This window comes from Aspergillus pseudonomiae (genome assembly GCF_009193645.1).
Source record: "Aspergillus pseudonomiae strain CBS 119388 unplaced genomic scaffold BDV37scaffold_15, whole genome shotgun sequence".
Lineage (NCBI taxonomy): Eukaryota > Fungi > Ascomycota > Eurotiomycetes > Eurotiales > Aspergillaceae > Aspergillus > Aspergillus pseudonomiae.
In genome coordinates, this window is record NW_022476007.1 from 204479 (window position 1) to 225118 (window position 20640).

A 20640-nucleotide genomic window follows, 5' to 3' on the forward strand; every position below is an offset into this window, starting at 1 on the left:
CCAACATACAGAACAAGCGCCTTGAACACACAATTGACACCCTGTCCAGGGGTGGGACTGTATGACAAGTTTGAGACTATTCATCTAATAAAGAGAAGAGTTGTTACGGTCAGGACTCGCGAGTTAACGTCGCCAAATGTATACCGTAGACCAGACATGGTCTGGGATAAGGTAGATCTTACAGTATAATGGCCCATCGTGCGTGCACCGCAACGACAGTGGCACTGAAGGCTGGATTGCAGCTAGGGGTGCGCCTGGTGTTCATCGAAGAATTGGGTTTGGTTCGTGTATTCTCTACACATGCTAGTAGGCATGATGTATAATTGCTTACTGGCATATGGTCTGCGTCGCGCCTGTTTAAGGTCAGAATGTGGTCCCAGAAATGGCAGAAAGACATTGTGAGTTGCAGAGGCACTGAACGAGGACCATACCATTGGTGACAGAACTTGTCAAGCGCCCATGAAGGGGTAATGCTGGTCTTATCGCAATACATCTCGAAACGTCTGTCTACTAAGTTGAATACTAGGGATTAAGGCCAGATAATCATATCCTGAGTCTCAACGCATTGTCCACAAGCTCCCTGTTACTACTTACGGCATGCTTTTCAACCACAGCGCATGGACGGATCTATACTGTATCAACACCTTTGTTTCTATAAGGGGTTTGTACTAGAATGTGGTACTGGAAAGATTTAGAATACGAAATAATGCTCGTTGAAAAGACGGAAGGAGGTCAAGGGTCTGATTTGAGGTTTCTGGTATAGGGCAGTATGATCCAAAGACACATCACTGCAAACCGAAAATAGTATATTTGAAGGCTTATAGGAACTAGAGAAATAAAAGTTTATGTGATCTTAGCATTACCTGATCAGCAATCCATGAAACTATCTTGAAAATCAACTAAGGGCCCACTGCCGATCGATGAAGCGAAGGAACAACCGAAGGAACAACCGAAGGAACAACCGAAGGAACAACCGAAGGAACAGCCGAAGGAACAACCGAAGGAAGCACCGAAGGAATAAGTAAGGTATTAAGTTTGTATGATCAACAAGGATCAAAATGCCAAGGAGAAAGGAGATACGGTCTCTAGCCTATTGGGTAGGCTTGGCACTCTCATCATACACTGTAAATGAGATCGCATTTGGCGCGTAGAACAGTAAGATAGAACCATTGGGAGAATCATGTCTCATTATCCTGGCTAGACAGGTTTCTAGAAATTTTACGCTGAAAGAAATTGACCTTTCTTAAGACACCAACTCTACAAGTGGGGACAAATGACGGCCACCAAAGAGCATTACTGACCCAGAGGTATCGAGCCAGAGTGGATTGTAACTATAACCGGTGTTAGACTGTCATAGTCAGCTAATTAACGTTATCTAGCCCGTAACTGAGAGGAGCATCAGTGTTCTGATTCGGTCCGTGCGATTGATTAATCTTGATAGAACCCTGGGCAGCCATGCATGTTCTACTGGAGCTAGCCTAGAGGCATCCCTGTACCTGGTCGAATACTGAGAATATGAGGGGTATGTTTAGGAGGTCCTCCTACAATGGAAAGTTGGGCAGATCAAATGTTACAAATCTTACACAGACCGGCGTGCGGCCACTGGTATAATTTTGACTAAGCCTCTCTCTTAAGCAAATTTTCCAGAGCTGTTCGAGAGCATAGAGCAATCCATAGATACGACTGCCGCTACGATGGTGTTCACTACTTCTCCTACAGTGCAGTCCCTGCCCTTCCCTCCGGATAGTATTCCTATCAGTGACCTGATATTCGACGATAAATATGGACGGTGTCTCGTGGAGAAGTCTCCTAGTCCTTTTATTTGCGGACTCACTGGCAACAGTTACTCATTCAAGGAGTATGAGCAGCGAGTCGATCTTCTATCCCGCGGCTTGTCAAAGGATATCGGCTGGCAGCCGAATCAAGGTACTGAGCTACACAAAGTCATTGCAATTTTTAGCGTCAACACGGTCAGTAGAATTCTCGAATTCCAGCTCCCAAAATTGCTTGTAGGAGGCAGGGTTCACTGCTAACCAGCTCTCATCTTAGATTGACTTTGTTGCAGTGACTCTGGCTACGCAGCGTCTTGGAGGAGCTAGTCTTCTGATCCATCCGACGAGTACGGCGACTGAGTTAGAAAGCCATCTTAAAGCCATTGGCTGTAAGGTTATCTTCACTTGTGCTCCACTGTTACCGACTTGCCTAGAGGCTTCTAAGAAGCTAGATGTGCCTCTGTCCAGCATTTATCTGCAAGAACTTCCTGTCCCAGCGGCGGTACCCAACGTGGATCACTTCAAAACAGTCAATCAGCTCATAAAATTCGGATCTGACCAACCAATGCTGGAAAGAGCAACATGGACGGAACACCAAGGGAAGTCTCGATTAGCCTTCCTATGTTCTTCCAGCGGCACATCGGGATTCCAAGTTTGTGATATGAAAACACCCAAGCGGACAGAAACTAATATGCTTCTTAGAAACTGGTGAAAGTCTCTCACTACAATGTCGTTTCCAATATTCTCCAAACCGCAACGTTTGAACTTGGCGCAGCCAACCGGGACAAATCTTTGGGTCTTCTACCTTTTAGCCATAGCTTTGCACTAGTTACTGCCCTTGTCCAAGTATATCGGGGAGATACTATTGTTATCCTCCCTAAGTTTGATATGCAGCAGATGTTGGCAGCCACAAAGCAATATCAGCTGAATCGACTGTATCTGGTATGGTGCGCTTCCGACTTGCTTAGGGCACAGTTTAATACGTGCAGGTTCCTCCGATCTTAGTTGGATTGTTGAAATATTCGACCCGACTCGGCGTCAAAGAGCTGTCAGCTCTTAAATCTCACCTCGAGTCCGTGAAGTCGGTTGTCATTGGGGCCGCCCCCTTTGACGTCGCCATCGCAAAGCAGCTTTCCGTCATCTTCCCCGATTGGGAAATATTGCAAGGCTATGGTAAGGTTTGCTACTCAATCAATTCTCTTATAGTACTCTACCTGACGCCTAAAAGGCCTCACAGAAGCATCTGTTGTAGTATCATATACCAGATCCGGTAATGTCTATCTAGGCTCGGGTATGCTTCTTCCTCTCGTTCAGGCCCGTCTGATAGAGAAGACTGGAACGGAGGTCACAGCATACGGAACTCCAGGGGAGCTTGTTATTCAATCCCCTAGCATTGTCCTTGGTTACTTTAATGACCCCGAGGCCGACCAGCTGTCATTCACTTCGGACGGCTGGCTGAGGACCGGGGATGTAGCTATGTTCAAACCCGATGAAACAGGCGCCGAGCATCTCTTCATTGTCGACCGACTGAAGGATATGATCAAGGTCAAGGTAAGTTCAGAGTCCGCTCCCAATAATGGTCAATGAAAAACTAATGTACGGGATAATCCAGGGTATGCAAGTAGCACCCGGAGATATCGAAGCCAAGTTACTCTCGCATCCTTCTGTCGCCGATGCTGCGGTTATCGGAGTCCCCGATACAGCCATGGGCGAAGTAGCGAAAGCATTTATCGTCCTCGCCCCTCCAGCATCAGCAAATACCCAAACTAGGGACGAGATCTTCAGCCATTTAATGCATAGTATGGCCGAGGCATGCTGGTTGAGAGGTGGGATCGATTTTATCGAGAGTATCCCCAAAAGCCAGAGCGGAAAGATATTGAAAGCAGCTTTGAAGCAGAGGAATATGGAACTCGCTTGATCAGTTCTCAAAACACGGTTTGCAATCTACGCATTGATAACCGTCTGCCATTTCCTGTGTTCACTGAAGCCATCTATAGTCACTGGCCGTCCAAGGTCATGAATGATGACCGAGCTGTTCTCAACGCTTCGATATCTGTTTCGGTACACGTGATAATTGTGAAGTATTCCCATATGAACTAGATGACCCTGGAAAGTCCGACGTATTATGGCTATGTATCTATTCGCACTGAAGCCAATGCAAATGTGTGGTTCCCAAATGTTTCTAGTGTACGTTAGGTCTAAGTTTACGATACTACGCCTTCCACGACTTGGATGACTGCTTTCGATTATATCTATCTAAGACTTTCGACCGTGCTGCATACCACAGGTTGCTACTGGGCCACGATCTTGCGTTTCGTTAGTCTGCTGGAAAATATCCAACTTCCTATTGTGCTATTCCCTAGCCGAATTAACTTATTATCTGCAATTTGGGAAGTGGAAATCATCGCTCGGTTCCAAGAAGTATGCTACACTGTAGCAAGATGGATTACGGACATGAATCAACCTCTAAACAAGCCAGTTTTTCCTTCCAGAAGATTGACACGATAGTAATGGGGCTGGAATCCTTTTAAATTACTTGAAGCAGAGTAAGAATTCTGAAGCAAAAAGGCTTATTGCCATGGATAACGCTTCCAAAATCGGCAATGTCATCTCCTGGGTGCAGTTGCTAAATCTTTCTGAATAATTCAAGTCGGAGAGGACTACACTTTCAAGCGGGGCGTTAGGCGACCGCTGGCAATTTCTCAAGGCCTACAGAGCCAGCAAGGTTCGTTGATTGCTCATCACAGACCTTGGGAAGGAACGCAGTGCCTTCAATGGTTCATAATAACCTCGTCTAGGCCATGAATGTTAACTTCGGCTCATGCCGACAATTGTTGCTACGATGACGACTGATTTATCCGTCTTTATCCATTCCCCAATACTCCCTCGTCTTTGGAACATTGCGACTACTCAAATTATTTAGTCATCACCCAAAACGAATGGACCCAATTACCTACACATTGGACTCTTCCCAGAGGTCTATATAAAACCCATGATCATTCTCACATGCGTCAAGTTCTCGGAAACAATGATTATGCAAATCACACGGAACAGACAGAGGTGATAATTAGTAGATAACAGACAACCGTCTCGGTCGACATAAGTGTAAGCACTAAATGACCTGTGGGTCCGGCGGGTGGTCTGGCGAGAAGGCTCCTCGTCTGTAAGATTTTAACCCCTGCTTTGCATGCCCGAATCACCTAATGGCAATCAAAAGTGCCTAGGCCTTTGCAGATGTCTCGTACAAGCGAAACATGGGTGCATTTAGCCCTTTAAAGTGGGATTAAGTAGAGTAGGGACCGCTCTAGCGAAGAATCTATGTTTCGGCAGCAAGAACCTGTAGAGAGAAGCACAATCGGAATCCATTCATACTCCAGGTCCGCTTAGGGGAACGAATTCTACCCTTGTTGCTATATTGTATTGAATACGAAGATATGTGATCCTCGAACACTGTTAGCACTATGGAGCCCCAAGCTTGGAGTTATATCCAGGGGTATGAGAAGTTGCATGTACAGCCTATGGATTATCTCCTGTTGCCTGGGCTGAACGAGCACTTCCTGAAAATACCGACCTCCTCTCTCAGCTTCAGATTCAACATGCCAGGATTACAAATAACGCTGAGATACCAGAATCGGGCGATGGTACACGGCACGTTAATCGATGTCTCGAGCCCTGGGAGTTTCTCTGTCCTGCGGCCACTGCAATCAATGACCCACGCGCCTACAATCCTGTGCAGACATTGAATGCAGCACTGCCTGGTCACACGAATCATGTTGATACAGGAATGAGAAATGATGTACAATTGACGGGACCGAACATGGACCCTCCTAACGAATGCGCCCAGTCGGCGATTGACGACTTCCTGCAGTATCTGATGAATCTGAAGCCCACCCCCTCGCTTCACTGCTTTGAACATGGGTGCAATGGGCGCCGGTTCTCGACCCGCACGAATTATATACGACACCTAAAGGAACAGAGTGGCAGCGGGAAGCTCTTTCGCTGTCCTACCTGTGCGCAATCGTTCACCCGGTCCACGGCCAAAAATATCCACGTGAGCTAGAAGCGATGCAGACGATATCGAGACTTCCAAGCCACGATGGGTGCTTTCGCGGCAACACTGTAGCACAGCTTTCTCTGTTCGCGATTCCTCCATTCGATCATTGAACGACAAACAACGTGTTTTGGGTTATACAAGCCCGTCTCAACCTGCTGTCTGTATAGTATAGGGACGGACTTTTCAGGTGTATATCAAGTTTTCATGAGCCGAAACATTATGACGTCCTACACTTTGTATTTCTGTACTCTATCGCCTCCGCTATTCGACTCTGCTATGCACCAGCTATTTGTCGCACCAAACTTCGTTTTTGGAGGAAATTTTCTACTCATAGAATGTATCCTTTCCAGTGGTACATATCGCTTTGCATGTTATGTGAAATGAGAGTACTTTTAAGTCGTCTGTTAATAGGGAGGTATACATGTCGGCCTGGTTCAGGACAGGGTTCGGTACACAACGCAAAAGTTTAATTTATTGAAAGTGTCATGAGTTGTTGGGATATCTTATAGTCACTGTCTTATTCTCTATAGCTAGATAGTATTACTCTTGGAGTTCATCACATGTCGTCATCGTTACCATCTGTTATACTCTTTCTCATTCGAGCAATTCTCTGTGGACGACTATAAATCCGACATAGGAATAGGTTCTACAACGATCGTATTTTAGAGCGAGCCAGCACCCATCGCTCCTTTAGAGGCCCCTTTGAACTTGACAAGAATGGCGTGGAGGATCGGCTTTCTAGGCGGGGTCCTTTTTTGCTTTAGCAAATACCTCCGTTGGTTTCCATGGTGAACTAGCGTTTTTAGTTCTTTCTTCGGGGTTAACGTCCGCACTGGCAAACAAAAGAGCAGGTGGAACGCTAGGAACATGCTACATGCTATAATGTGACCAAGTACCAGGAGTGGTAAGAAATGGGAAGAGCGTTTATTGGAGATCACCCCACCTTTAAATTACTTGTCTCGTCGCGTCACAGCTAGTTATAACAAAGGTCCTACCTTTACACCGCCCCTCAGGTGCGCCGATGTTCAGTGGCCCGTGAGACTTGGTCCCTAGGGGCTTACGGAGCCTAATTGGAGAGCTTTGCAAGGTACCGAGTCCTTCGTTATAATTAGTACTTTATCAACTTCGCCTAAAGCACCGATGTAACTTATCAAGTGCTCACACACTAGCCGAATGGGTAGATTGCCTTTACTAATGCAATAAATAAAACAAGCTTAAAATATTCCACGACACAGACACTTCCTGCATAAGCAGCTGGGCTTCTAATAGTAGGTAGAAATATGCCATTGTCTATTTAGTTTCTTGGCACCTGTTGGGCGAAAAGGACGCTTCGAGATCGTGTCGAAGGGGTACATCCGAAACGACTGGGACGTCTTATGTTATACTTCCAGCCCCAACCCTGCACATGAGACGCAACAGGCATCTCCGTTGATGCGTAAATGCGCGGCTCTGCTAGCTGTATTTAACACTGCGTGTGGGCTGCCAAGCTGGGTGTACATTGTATTACCCTGATGGATAAAATGCAACGTTGAATCGCAAGCCACGCACAGTACACGTACAGTCTAATACAGAAGCGTGTCAGGACATTGATGCATCTCGCCCATTCTAGTTATGACAGGGGTTCACCTGTGCTGACCACGGACCACGGTTATGGCTCTTCGTGCATTCTTTCTTCGGTCCTTATCGGGGAAACGACACTCCTCCAGTTATTGATGACACAGAGTGTTACTATTACTTATTCGGGTATTTCCTGTCAAGAGTTGGGAAATGAAAGAAGAACATTGGAGCAAAAAACCGGGGGGGGGGGGGTGGGGTCAGTTATGGAATATCCAAACAAGAAAGTTGCCAGTCCACTTTTAGCGTCATCTCTGTCAATTAACAATGACTTATGACCTGTTACCTGCAACAAGGACGAGGAGATCATACAATGCTGTGTCGCTGTCCTGGTCAGACTTTTTTTTTGGGTGATCTCTCACCTTTAGGGCTATTTGAAGTAATGTGACGTATTCTACATGTAAGAACAACCTCTGCACAGCTTTGGATCTTAATGACATTGTCGGGATAAATCAAGGACATGAAAGTAGAGCTTGTCGGGCCACAAGCACTTCTAGCCCATTTTATCCTCGTGAGACTTTTCAATAAGCCGAAGTCTATAACAATTGAGAACGCTTCAACAGATCTGCTGTCTATTGTCACAGCGACCTGGATAGGCGGAAAAAAAGAGCTAAGATAAAGTAAGCAAGGAATCTCTGTCATACTAACCCCCAAAGCAGCTGGTTCAGGTCTGTCATCGATAAGTTGCCTATCGATAACTATTGACAATAATCGTTTTCGTCGTCATTGATCGATTAATCATCGATCATCAGCAGTATCCTCACCGCCCACTCACCGCCTCCAGACTATCTTGAGAAGCTTCATGTTTATACCGCTCCTTTCCAATTCTAATGAATCGTAATCATTCTATTCAAAATATGGATTCTGATGCAGATTCATCCTGCTTATCCTATGTATCTACGCTCGATTTTGTTGAAACTGAGTCTAGATCGAACTCAAATAGGGGGAAAAACTCCAACGGGCTCGATGACATGGACCCATACTTTACCTGTACGTGATGAAGTTTCATAGAAAGGGCCCGATCAAGTACTGTGTCCATTGTACAGATTCTCCGTACGGTACTTCAGTCACGACAGATATGCGAAATCATCTTAAATCAAAACATCAGATCTCTATCCTATCTGTTCCAACTTCCAAGCGCACTTTAACAAACTGTAGTCCACCAATTTCAGCAGCTTTATATTCATGTGGAGTCCTTAGGTAAAACGCAAAACATTGATACGAAGGTTTTCCAAAGATTATAGACCAGGCTGTTATTGGTGAGGAGTTAGTTTCATTAATTGTTATCCGAAATATCTTGTTTTTCCTTGTTGAATGGCCTGAGTTCCATGCTCTCCATCGAGTGCTGATTCCAGAATCAGAGGACTATATTATCACAGCACATGTCTCAGTCCCCAAGAAGATTGAACAATCATGGCAAATCTACAGAAGGTTAAAAAGCTTTGGGAGGAGTATCGGGAAAAGGCTCCTAATTACATTCTTATGCAATCATATAAACGGAATACTAAAGCGCTCGATGATTTCAATCGAATTGCTCTAGCCTGGGTATGTTTGCTCGGCCAGCAAGCCAAGATCGATGCGAAGATTACAATTCTGAGTTACCGTATAAGGTTCGTATGAGTGCTCTTATATGGTGGTGTCAGGATCAACAACAAAAAACATTGGCCAAGCCTGTCATATATGGCGATTGATGTCTTATCATTTCCAGCAATGAGCGATGAACCAGAACGAGTTTTCTCAGGAGTCCGTCGTACAATCTCATGGAAAAGGACTAAACTATAAGCTAAAAACATTGAGAGGATAGAATGTTTTTAAAAAAAAGACTAGCAGGAGATTGGGATTGCAGAGAAGAGATACTAGTTTAATTAGATTTTGTTGTCATCGAAGCCCTTAACCGTAAGGCCAAGAAACTATCGATGTCAAGCTTGCTCTGGTTGTCTATAGAAACAGCCCTTTAGACTCAATAGAACAATTGATTGGCATAGGTTACAGTTTATCGCTACAAGTCTGCCTGTTACCAACTCTTTTCTGAAGCCAAAATACTCCAACCCGCATTGATGACCCACCAGATGGCATATGGACTGCAACCATAAAAGTTTGCCAAAAAAAAAAAAAAAAAAAAAAAAAAAAAAAAAAAAAAAAAAACAAAAAAAAAAAAAAAAAAAAAAAAAAAAAAAAAAAAAAAAAAAAAAAAAAAAAAAAAAAAAAAAAAAAAAAAAAAAAAAAAAAAAAAAACAAAAAGATTCAGACTAGCATATCACAACGTGAAAAGAAAGAGAAAAGAGAAATTTAAAGGAAAAGTATAGTAGAAAAGCCGCATTTTATCAAATCAAGCGTGAATGATGGAACCAACTTCTGTCTCTGGTGACCGGTCTTTTGACCGTGCAACATACCAGAGTCGATCGAGACTTTGTTGGCGAACTTTCCGTAAATAGTTCCTTTGGTCTACAGACATATCACGAGGCGGAGGCGGCGCAGGGTACATCATTTGACGGATTCCGCAATATATCATAACCGTTACACACATGCCGAGTATAATGAGGCCGACAATCAAGCTCCCGTTGCCATCATTGTTGTCGTTCGCCATCGTGCGAGAGATTTATTTAGCAGACCGTGTTCAGTAATCGAGGTGCCACAGTTCGAGCAATACTCTTGATCGTGGTGAAGGCTGCGTGCGGCATGAGTTTGCACGATTTGAGGTCTCAACGGTCGTTCCAGGCCAACACCGGTATTCTAGAATCTGTATTAGATTTGAAACATTTCTGAAAGAATGAATGCACCAATGGACAACATACCGGAAGCTGAAAGTTACCTTTGGACTCTTCTCAAACCTTGACCTTGTAGCACCTTGAATATGGCGAGATTCCTTGATGCGCTTATTCAAGAGTGACGTGCCAATATAGGAGGCAGAAAAACAACACAAATCAGCGAGTGAGCCTCTTGCGGATTGTTTATTCGTCCTAGAATCAATGAACTAAATGTGCAACAAGTTTATAGGCTGTTACGCTATGGATGCGCTGTTCTTCGTCGTGTTTTCTCGTTATGTCCGAATAATAAGCAGGTCTCGAGGGCTAAGGGCTTCCATCCATTCCCTCTTATGTCCTCGCTTTCCATTACGTCCTATTTTTCAAAAATACAGTCGTATCAACGCTCCCTGATCCTTGGCTATTTGCCAATGTCAGCCTTAGCCTCCAGGCCGAAGCCATATCCTTGGACTTGACCTATCTGGGTTATTGACGTCAGGTTCCGAGCAGACCAATGGAGTGGAAGGGCTTAACTAGGGCTATAACCAATCAGAGTATAGCCTGTGCATGCGTGCTCCACATCTGAGATGGAGCCCCTTTAGGAGATAAGGCTAATGGCTTAGACTGAACTGAAATCCCTGAGACCTCCAACAAGAGAAATTAAAAATAGGGTAGCTGTGTATGGACAGGTCGTATATGAGCTTTACAATGCGAATGCGACTACGAGCCCCCACTCCGACCTTAGAATAAGCGCAAAGAAAATACATATGATCTCTGATGGGTCTAGATCTTAAAAGATGCCTCTTTTTATAGGCACCAGGCAGAGCGATAAATATCTGCACAGCGATATGCCATATACCATCAAATACAAGAGAATTTTGAAATGATTAGTCTCCTGTACAAGCATGGAGTTGCTGCAAATATCCATAAGTAAATACAATTGGCTGGATACCATTCTATGCAGCATCGTCTGGCGGGTATCTCGAGGTGGTGAAACTTTGTATGAGCACAGAGTCGATACAGATCTCTATAAAGGTGGTCTCGAAACTGGTGTCAGCCGCGAACACTATCACCGTGTTTCCGGGTACCTACCATGGAGACACGCTAGCACACGCATCACTAGCTTGGTGACAACCCCAGTAAAGGAGAGCATTTAAATGGCGGGCCATTCCTAGAACGGTCTATCGTGGCTTAGCGCGTTTTAGAATTAGGGCCTGAGTTCTCAAGAAGAGAGTGTTGGGGACGATACTCGTTTCAAGGTCTAGCTCTACAGCGACAAGATAGAGAGTGTAAGAGAAGAGAAGGTTAGAACAAGATAGCGGGGTTGATATCCTGCAATTGCTTGTTATCAGATTCGTGATCAACATGTATATGAAGCGGCCACTACCCACTATCCACGGTCCGGCAGACCCACTTGGAGATGCTCCGGTTTCCATCCACCAACACGCACACAAACACGCAAGGGATTGCGGACCCATTATTGCGGGAAAACTTCAAACCCTTGATCATCCTCACAAGCGAAAAAGATCCTTGAAATTCTAATAGCTGGATTTCTCTGTAAAGCTGGCTCTGCACCTTACTTATGGTAAGACCGCGGAGTGGTGGAGACGCTACGGCTAGTTCAGACTTCCTTCAAATATTAGAGCATTATTCGCCCAAGGGCCAGCCTACAAAGGGCCCCCACGTAGAGGCGATGAACACCGCGTCGGATAAAGTGTCCTGAGTGCTGCTCAATGTATCGGCAGTTTTGTAGTAGCACACGGGTTGGGCTGCCCTTCCACGATCTTGGAGGCGACAGACATCTGGTGATTGCTCGCTGCAAGCGGAGTGTCTCCGGTAACCTGCCACCGGTGGTAGGCTCGACCAGACTTCGGAAACAAGATATTGGCAATAGTCCATCACGCAAGCAATGTGGGTTGTCGAAGCTGCCTACGTAGTCATCGGTGATGAGCGACGCGATGGCATCAAAATGCTCGTTTAGTGATTGGAGTTCTAGTGAAGTAAGAAGAGGATCATAGTTCGTCCTAGATTGTCGCTGCAGTGGGCCTCGTATGATTGTCGGGCAACGACCAACGAAAGGTACGGAAAGATCGGAGATCAGGCTCCAGCCAAGGCATTTCAATCCTAAATGACCCTTCGGGACCATGTTCGGAAATAACACGGAGGTTGCGAATCCACCCGACGACTGCATCAAAGAGGGCTTCCCCAACGACCCTAGTAGACTTATTAAATTGTACTAATTTCCCATATTTATTTTCTTTAGCGAATGTAACCATAGAAAAAAGCTGGACAAGTTAAGTGGGGAAAATAAGTGGCGACCAAAAAATTCCTCTCGTTAGAAACAGACGGCGCGGACCGTAGGGGTATAGGCTTATAGCATCAAAGTATCACCTACTACAGGTCGGGAGCAATTCCAAATCCGAAACACTACCGAGCGACTCTCCCAGGAGAATATCTCCCAAACTTATTTACAATATACCGGACGTTCCTGCTCCGGTGGGTGATAGAGGGTGGGTATGCATATTATGGAATCTTTTTTAGCGTACAGCCGACGATAAGATACGACGGGACGGCCGATGCATTGCCACGTACTTTCGGCGGCGGGGGCACGCAGGAACACCAAAATCGGGCCAATCAGCGGGCCCTGATGCGGGATGTACAGCTCGACGTCACAAGTTTCCGTACGCGCCGCCTTCCGGCCCGAATCATCAAACTGACCTAGTTTTCTAAAACGGCCACCATTCTTCTATTTTCTTAGTAATTTACTAGTAAATTTAAATATGTATAGAAAAATAATAAATCTATCCAGCGACTAATTTTTGGCTGACTAATACTTAGTATACCAGCCCTTTGCCTGAATAACTGCCTCACAACGCCTAGGCATAGACTCTACCAACCTATTAAAAAAATCCTAGATATCTCATTCCACGCGCGCTCTATTAAAGCGCTAAAACGCGCTTTTAAAGCTTCTTCGGTGCCTTCAAATGTCTCTATCTCAGGATCAAGCTGATATATCATTTCTTTCAGCTTTGACCAGGCGTGTTCAATAGGGTTAAGATCAGGCGAGTAAGGCGGCCAATCGATAGTAGAAATCCCTATATCCTGGAACCAACGTTTAACCTTGTTGGCTGTATGTATAGGAGCGTTGTCATGCATGAATTCTAGACCAGGTTCCCATATAGAATAGAGATTATCTTCCAGAATCTTGAGATAGCTCTCTGCAGAGTAGCCACGTCGTCGGGAGTCAGGATCACGCGCCATTATATTGATATCTGAGCGAGAACTACCCCAAAACGCTCCCCAGATCATAATAGACAGACCTTTTGACTTGCTGTATGGGATGATATACTCCTTTTTTCACTTCTCCCCTAATCGGTTGAGCCTAAAGCACCATTTCTGACGCTTTCCCTTTCCTAATTCAACCGAGCATTCGTCTGACCAGATAATTGTACGCCACTGCTCAACGCTCCAATCCCGATGAGCTAAGGCCCATTCTAAACGCTTCTTAGCATGCTCATCTTTCAATCTAGGCCTTTTTTGAGCGCGCCAGTGGCCATACCCCGAAGTCTTGAGTAGTCTAAGCAAGGTAGAATTGGAAGCAGTCGTCCCACTTTGACGGCGTAATTCATCGTAGGTAATAAAGGGATCAGACTGTATAATGACTAGGATTCTGCGCATATCATGTTTATTAAGCATTGTAGGCCTGTCTGCTTGATTTATCGAATTCCCGTTGTTTCGAAGCGATTTCTTTTCGATGGTATACTGAACGGTTGACTTGGAAATTTGAAGCGATTCCCCAATTTTGGATAAAGGAATCCCTGTATGAGCTAAACCACATATAAAACCCCTAGAATAGGGACTTAATTCGGATTTCTTTATCCTATTAGGATTTATGGCCCCTAAAGGCGTTCTAGGGGCCATGATTGAAGAAATAAAAAATAGGTAGGAAAAACGCGTGGTCGCGGTTGACGCGTTTCGTACGGAAACTTTTGGTGGGGACTGTAGGGTACATCCCCCAGGTACTAGAGTATAGGGTCACGGGCCCGGCGTTGTTCTGGCGGCTGGGGGGATAGTAGGAAAGCAACGAAACGGGGCGAGAACTGGTGGTAGGAGAGCAGAAGTTGATATACTTAAGATATAACAGATGAGGCCGCTGGGCAAACCCTATCGGTCTACCTGCGGGCGTTAAGCCGGATCCGTAATAGTTATTGTCTTATCTCCAAGCAAGCCCCAACGGAAAGCCAAACAGGAAAAGTATATATAGTGTACAGAGAGAGAGGGAGAGGAGAGAGATAGATATTATAATAGCTCTGCTCTCTTCCAGTAAAGTCTAGTCAAACGCATGAAGTGGTCGACTCGCTTACGGGATACGTTACGGCCAATCGCCAACCAGGGGAGAATCCTATTTACATTGATGTCTAACGTGGCGATCTAACGAAACATCAAACGTAGAGGAGCAAGATAAAAAGAAAGAAAGAATTTTATCATACAAGAACTGTGGGATTTTGTGCTGTAGAATTAGATCATTCAGTGAATAGAGAGACTTGGTGCCAACAGTAGAGAAAAGAATGAGGATAAATACAAGACTGAAATCATGGAACTAGTAAAAATAGTAACAAGCGCAAAAAAAAAAAAAAATACAACCAGTAGAACAGGCTCAGGAATGAGAATTCGCAGAGCTTTCCAATACATATGGAGAGTTGACTTTTTCGGGTACTGAGCTCTTCGATTCTTGCTGAGCTTGACACAGGAAGAAGGCGTAAAAGACTAAACGGAACATGCACCCAGGATTTGGCCTTAGACTCTCTCTAAGTTTGTGCTCATGTTACTGGCGGCTAAGTACTGTGCTTGGAATGTAGGCAGATCGATGATATCGTGGACGTTTATCAAAAATCCTTTTTTCTCAAGGGCATTCGCAAGTATCACCGCCTTCGGAAAATCACCACCAAGATCGATAAACGAGGAATTCTCGCTAAGGCCGCTTGACCTTTCACCAGGTGTCAAAACCTGGTCCCACGTAGACCTCGCCATAGCAAGTCGTTCGCCAGGCTCATTAGACTGAATATCCTTCAATTGAGGACAGATCATTTCTCGTTCGGTGCTGCTAGAAACGTCATTCGGGTGCTCATATAGGATTTGCATGTCTGTCAAAGCGGAATCGGTATTTAATAGCATCTGCTTGATGACGAGATGCAGGAGATCAAGCAAGTACTTAGCGTAGTTGCTCTCGATTAGGTCTTTAGCGTAGCCAATTGAGATATGGATGTTGCTATCTGCTTGTGGGATAGAAATGACTTTGATGTCCACCATATCCTGTGGGTCATCCAGAGATGCGATTCGATAGTAATTCTGGCCAAGGACAATTTCCGCAGAAGGATTAAGATTTTGATGGACCGCAGCAGATGGAAGACGAGTCAAAGAGGGCCAGTTTGTGCACAGATCAATGATTTTTTGAAATCCTAGGGTCTCAAAAGGAATGCGGGAGAGTTGCTGATCTTGCAGCTGTGAGATAATATCCCTGAATCCAGGTGTTGAATTGAGCTTTATCCGCACTGGAACATAATTGATACAGGGACCCATTATTGTGTCCACTTCAGGTATGGCGGCATCGTTTCTTCCATTGACAATATGCCAGAAAATGACATCTTTGGTTCCCGAGATGTAAGACAGGACGAGGGCCCATGCGGCTTGCACAGCATTTGAGGGTGTGATACCGCTGCAGATGATTGATTCAAAAGAAATAGCAATGGGTGCTGTATATGAAATGGGCAACGGACGAGCTATGCTATGACGTCTCCCTGGAATGGAGGTCATCGAGCTCTTTTGAAGAAGGTCCTTCCAATAACTGACACACAATTGAGAACGCTCGATGCCGGACTGGATGAAGGGCGTAAATGCAGGCCTGGAATTGGCAGAGCCAGTCTGATATATGGTTTCAAGAGCTTCCCATAGCATGGAAAGACTGACACCATCATATAAGGCATGAGAGATTCGAACGATGATGCGATGCTGGTTGCTGTGAAGTCGACTCACAACGGCAAGACGAAGGAAAGGAACACCCAGGATCTGTCTACTGTGCATATCTTGTGCACGAAGGTTTTCAGTATATGGCTGAAGCTCTGTGTCTGTCTCATAAACTTCGAATCCAAGCTCAACATTCCTGACTACAACCTGGACAAACTGATTCTGATGAATCACAAATATCGTGCGCAATATGTCATAATTGTGAACGAGTTCATTCCAGCTGGACTTGAGCTGTTCGAGGTCAAGAGGGCCACTCCCATCCAGGAAGTAGTATACTAGGGACCACCGAGAGTCTGACACGGCACCACAGACAGAAAATAGTTGCATATCTGTGAGAGGCAGGATTCGGAGAATATCCTCGGGGGGGTATTGAACGAGTGGGGAAATTTCAGCTTTGCTGAATGCAAAAACGCGATCTGTAGAGCCTTTGAAGGATGACGACTGTACAAGCAGTTCGTGTCCAGAGTTGCTATGATGAGCTGCAGCAAATGCGGCGAGGTCACAAAGCAATGGGTTGTGGAATATATCAGTGACGGTCAGGGATATTCCGTTATATCTGGATACGGTTACCAGTTTCATGGCCGCAATAGAATCACCACCAAGGCGGAAGAAGTGAGCATTGACGGAAATTAAAGCTGGATCCACCTGAAGAACCTGGGACCAGAGTGCTTGTAAATCCAGTTCTATACGTGTGGATGGAGTCTATGTTGATACGTTAGAGAGTTGATATAATACCATATCGTCTAGAGACGAATTTATAGCGAGGCCACGTAAATAATACCTATCTTTTCTCTTTTATATATAATCTCTATTTATCTATTATAAATATAATTATAGACTATTATATAAACTTTATTAATTAATATATATTTATTTTAAAAATAGTATTTTATATAAGTCGTGAAAATAGAATTATAATATATAATATTTTCTATATTATTTATACTATTTCTAGAAATTTTTACTAAATTTAAATCTATTTTTCTATTGTTAAGCGATATATCTAGATTTTTTATTATTTTATTAACTTTTATTTCTAGAAAAACTACTATATTTTTTATAGAAGCCTTTTTAATATATTTTATTTTTTTATAATTTAAGATACTACTGTAATTATTATTATTTTATTTATATTTAGTAAATAGTACTGTCTACGTATTATAAAAGAAAATAATTTATAAAATTCTCTATTTTAATATATTTAGTTTAACCCTTCCATACTTATATTATTATAAGTAAATAATTTAATCGATATTTTTATTATTAATATATTATATTATTTTATATTAAAGAATAATATTAATATATAATTAAAATATATTATTATTATCTTATTATTATTTCTACGTCTGTAGGCTTTTTTCTGTTATAATAAATAAATAATTTATTAAAAACTCCCTATTTAATAATAAATATAAAAAAGAAAAAGAGATTCTTTACGATATTAGATATAAAAGGTAATTATATATTTTTATTAAATTAACTTTTTTAATTATAAAAGAATAATAATTTTTAATATCCTACAGTATAACTTTTATATTATTTAAAAATTTCTGGTGCTAAGGTCTACGGTTAAAAAAAGATTATCTAAGATAGGATATGCGGTATTAATATATTATTATATTTTATAATAATATATATAAAGCTATGGTAATAGTTATAAGATTAATAAAAAAGGTTCTGTATTTTAATTTCTACTATTTTTTTCTAAGTATTAATAATAACTAGATAATTCTGTTAAGACGTCCGCTAGGAATATAGCTATCTAAGTTTAACTGTTATCAGGCCACGCCAGGCGTGGCTCTACCTACTTGTCTACCTGTATATAGCCTGACCTGTAGCCTGCCCGCGTATTAGCTCTGATTAGCCTGCCTGCCGAAGCCGCACCCTGACATATAACATGTAATGGAAAATTGATAGCATATATTAAACTTTTATATACACTACCCTTAAAATCTGCCTAGCTTTAAATTAGTGGAAATAGTGGATAATGATGTATTAAAGCTCTTGGCTTTCAGTTTAAACAGTGCCCAGTTACACTTTGTAGCAAGCGAATGCTTCAATTTTTTCAAAAATATGTGATGCATTTCTGTCTTAGCGCCGTTAGATATACAGTACATAGCAAATATTACTCCACAGCGCTTGCATCCACGGCTGCGGGCCGACATTTCTTGTTTTGTAGTATATTACAAGGAAACACTACTTTATCTAAGGTATCGTGGGCCAACTGTTACCGTCAGCCAAATGGCTAAACAAGAGCGAAGCGGAGGACGGAATGAATAAAATGACAAGAAAAGAGTCAGTGCACTAATTTACAAACAAATATTCACATTGATTTCTCTAATAGCTCCTGCCTACAAGTTCCTCCCTGCAGATGAATGGGTACTCGGGATGTCATAGTAGTTGAGACAACATTCATAGAACGTCATTGAGGGACAACACCGAAGTTGAGATTACAAGTAGTGGTATGCTATGAGAGGTAGCTCTAGGCAGCCTCGCATCGCAATTGCTCGTTACCATATTCCTTATCGGCTGGTCAACAGTTGCTTTCAGCAGCCGCAGCATGGGTTGAATTAAGGGTTGACCCATTGCTTGGTAAGAGTGGAGACTTTGGTTCACTAGCGTGTCGATCCATCACTTCATGCCACGGACCAGGGCCTGCAGCGGCCTCCCACTGGTTAAAATCCTGGCCCGGGTTAACCGTCTCATAGTGGAATATGCTGAGGAAACCATAAAATCCACATGCAAGGAGAGACCCTAGCAATGGTCCTACCCAGTAGATCCAGTGGTATCCTGGGAAGCTGCGGTTGATCACATCAGGGCCAAGGGCACGGGCAGGGTTAAGAGCACAGCCGGTATAGTAGGTCCCTAGTTTTATAATCAGCATATGCGTATGCTTATTTGCATGATTCAGGCGCACAAACCGACTAATTGGTTTACAAAGAGGACGAGGCCAATTCCAACAGGAGCCAGAAATGTTGACTTTTGCTTGACCACAGCCAACATAATAACGACAAATACCAGATGAGCCGTTAGGAACATTTCAATAAAAAGGCCCTGGGAGATCGAGGTGCCACCGCCCAGCCTAGTCTGAACGGCCAGAGGTCCTGGGAATAAGCAACTGACGACACCTGCTGATGCAATCCCCGCCACTATTTGAGAAGCGAAGACCAATACACCCCGAACAGGATGCATGCCTCCACAGAGGCAGAGAGCCAATGTGACCTAGGTGGGATTAATATTAGTATCAATGTCATTTTACTAGCCAGGGGTCTTAATCAGAACATACCACTGGATTGAATAAACCACCCGTCACGCGGTAAAACGTCCAAACATTTACAAGGAGGGAAAACCCGAAAGACAGTGACAGATAGAGTAGATTCGAGGTATTTGGTGGCGCTCCTTCAGCCGGCTTAGGAGTATTGGAGACCTGACCACCAGCAAATGCGAAGAAGAGGAACATAAAAGTTCCGACAAATTCTCCCACTACCGCAACAAAGTTATTTTGGAATGTATGAGGTACGTGTAGCATGGGCAATTGGCCCTTCTCTGAGCGGACAATAGGGGCCGTATTCCCCCCAGGCTGGTGCCGTATACGAGCTGCTAAGCTCTGCATCAGTGGGGTATTCGGCATAGTCGAATGGCTTGTTGATGCTGTGTTATCGGCCGTCTCATTTCGTCTCTGATGAATCCAGCTTGGCATTTTCCCGTACGTGGAGTAATGTGTCTGTAAAACAGGGAGATAACAAGTTGAAAAACAACTTCTAAATGGTTTACCAAGCACGATCTGGCAACTTCTAGGGCCAAATATTCGCTATTTATGTTGAGCGCTCTACCGGGAAGCTACGGCTCGTGGATATAGATGATATCATGGCTGCTCTATGTGGGACAGTGTTCTAATCGGTTGTAAAATATATGGAGCCTGGTATGTCATAAGGTAAAGTAGTGGCAAGGTGAACGGTTGCTAAACGTCGGAGAGCCAAAGGATGGACGAATATGGCATTCAAGTACGGTACTCAATATATCACATCAGCAGTTTGATTGAGGCTATAACTCCATCTCGAAATTATGCTTTAGGAAAGACTAACTGGCCAATCACTCCAAGTGCAGTTTGGACCCACAACGGGACCCATGGCTGCGAAGCTTCTCAACGGTCCCCATCATTCCGAAGCCTTACCTAATTGCACCTAATGGGGGAAAACTCCTAGATAGCACCGAAAAGAAGAAAAAAAGCTACTATTTTATTTTATCATCAAGGTGTCATCTGAGTATCGGTCTAGACATGGCCCATGATGTCAATGAAATATGCTTGCATGCAATAGTAGAATGACGCATTCCCCGAATGCAATGATAAACATACTTGTATAATTGGCCGATGAGCATTGTGTCTGGAGCATGAACTGGAAGCATTTCCGTTGCTGAAGAGCTCCAT

General features: G+C 43.7%; 5 protein-coding genes across 5 annotated transcripts; 2 read left to right on the top strand and 3 right to left on the bottom strand.

Moving 5' to 3' along the window:
• Positions 1-1694: 1694 nt before the first annotated feature.
• On the top strand, positions 1695-3690 carry BDV37DRAFT_269720 (uncharacterized protein; the record flags this gene model as incomplete). Its single annotated transcript, XM_032084412.1, has 6 exons — positions 1695-1970; positions 2050-2424; positions 2475-2714; positions 2762-2945; positions 3001-3323; positions 3385-3690. The coding sequence occupies 6 exons, from the start codon at positions 1695-1697 to the stop codon at positions 3688-3690; spliced, it is 1704 nt and encodes a 567-aa protein (XP_031944001.1).
• Positions 3691-5458: 1768 nt separating this feature from the next.
• BDV37DRAFT_242391 (uncharacterized protein) lies at positions 5459-5973 on the top strand. The gene has a single exon (XM_032081313.1). The coding sequence runs from the start codon at positions 5557-5559 to the stop codon at positions 5830-5832; it is 276 nt and encodes a 91-aa protein (XP_031944002.1). The 5' UTR covers positions 5459-5556; the 3' UTR covers positions 5833-5973.
• A 5229-nt stretch (positions 5974-11202) lies between these two features.
• BDV37DRAFT_242397 (uncharacterized protein) lies at positions 11203-12363 on the bottom strand. The gene is made up of 2 exons (XM_032081314.1): positions 11576-12363; positions 11203-11516 (listed from the first exon to the last, which is right to left on the bottom strand). Exon 1 carries the CDS (start codon positions 12328-12330, stop codon positions 11824-11826), a length of 507 nt encoding a protein of 168 aa, XP_031944003.1. The 5' UTR covers positions 12331-12363; the 3' UTR covers positions 11203-11516; positions 11576-11823.
• On the bottom strand, positions 11285-11742 carry BDV37DRAFT_52101 (uncharacterized protein). Its single transcript, XM_032090816.1, has one exon. The coding sequence runs from the start codon at positions 11660-11662 to the stop codon at positions 11366-11368; it is 297 nt and encodes a 98-aa protein (XP_031944004.1). The 5' UTR covers positions 11663-11742; the 3' UTR covers positions 11285-11365.
• A 6381-nt stretch (positions 12364-18744) lies between the features above and the next one.
• On the bottom strand, positions 18745-19916 carry BDV37DRAFT_291832 (aquaporin-like protein; the record flags this gene model as incomplete). The annotated part of the gene is made up of 3 exons (XM_032089040.1): positions 19498-19916; positions 19133-19433; positions 18745-19076 (listed from the first exon to the last, which is right to left on the bottom strand). Exons 1-3 carry the CDS (start codon positions 19909-19911, stop codon positions 18745-18747), a joined length of 1047 nt encoding a protein of 348 aa, XP_031944005.1. The 5' UTR covers positions 19912-19916.
• Positions 19917-20640: the final 724 nt, after the last annotated feature.

What these genes read in the sequence shown, in the direction of transcription:
- BDV37DRAFT_242391 (XM_032081313.1), top strand. Translation starts at nt 5,557, where the DNA reads ATGAGAAATGATGTACAATTGACGGGACCGAACATGGACCCTCCTAAC.
- BDV37DRAFT_52101 (XM_032090816.1), bottom strand. Translation starts at nt 11,662, where the DNA reads ATGGGTCCGCAATCCCTTGCGTGTTTGTGTGCGTGTTGGTGGATGGAA.
- BDV37DRAFT_242397 (XM_032081314.1), bottom strand. Translation starts at nt 12,330, where the DNA reads ATGGTCCCGAAGGGTCATTTAGGATTGAAATGCCTTGGCTGGAGCCTG.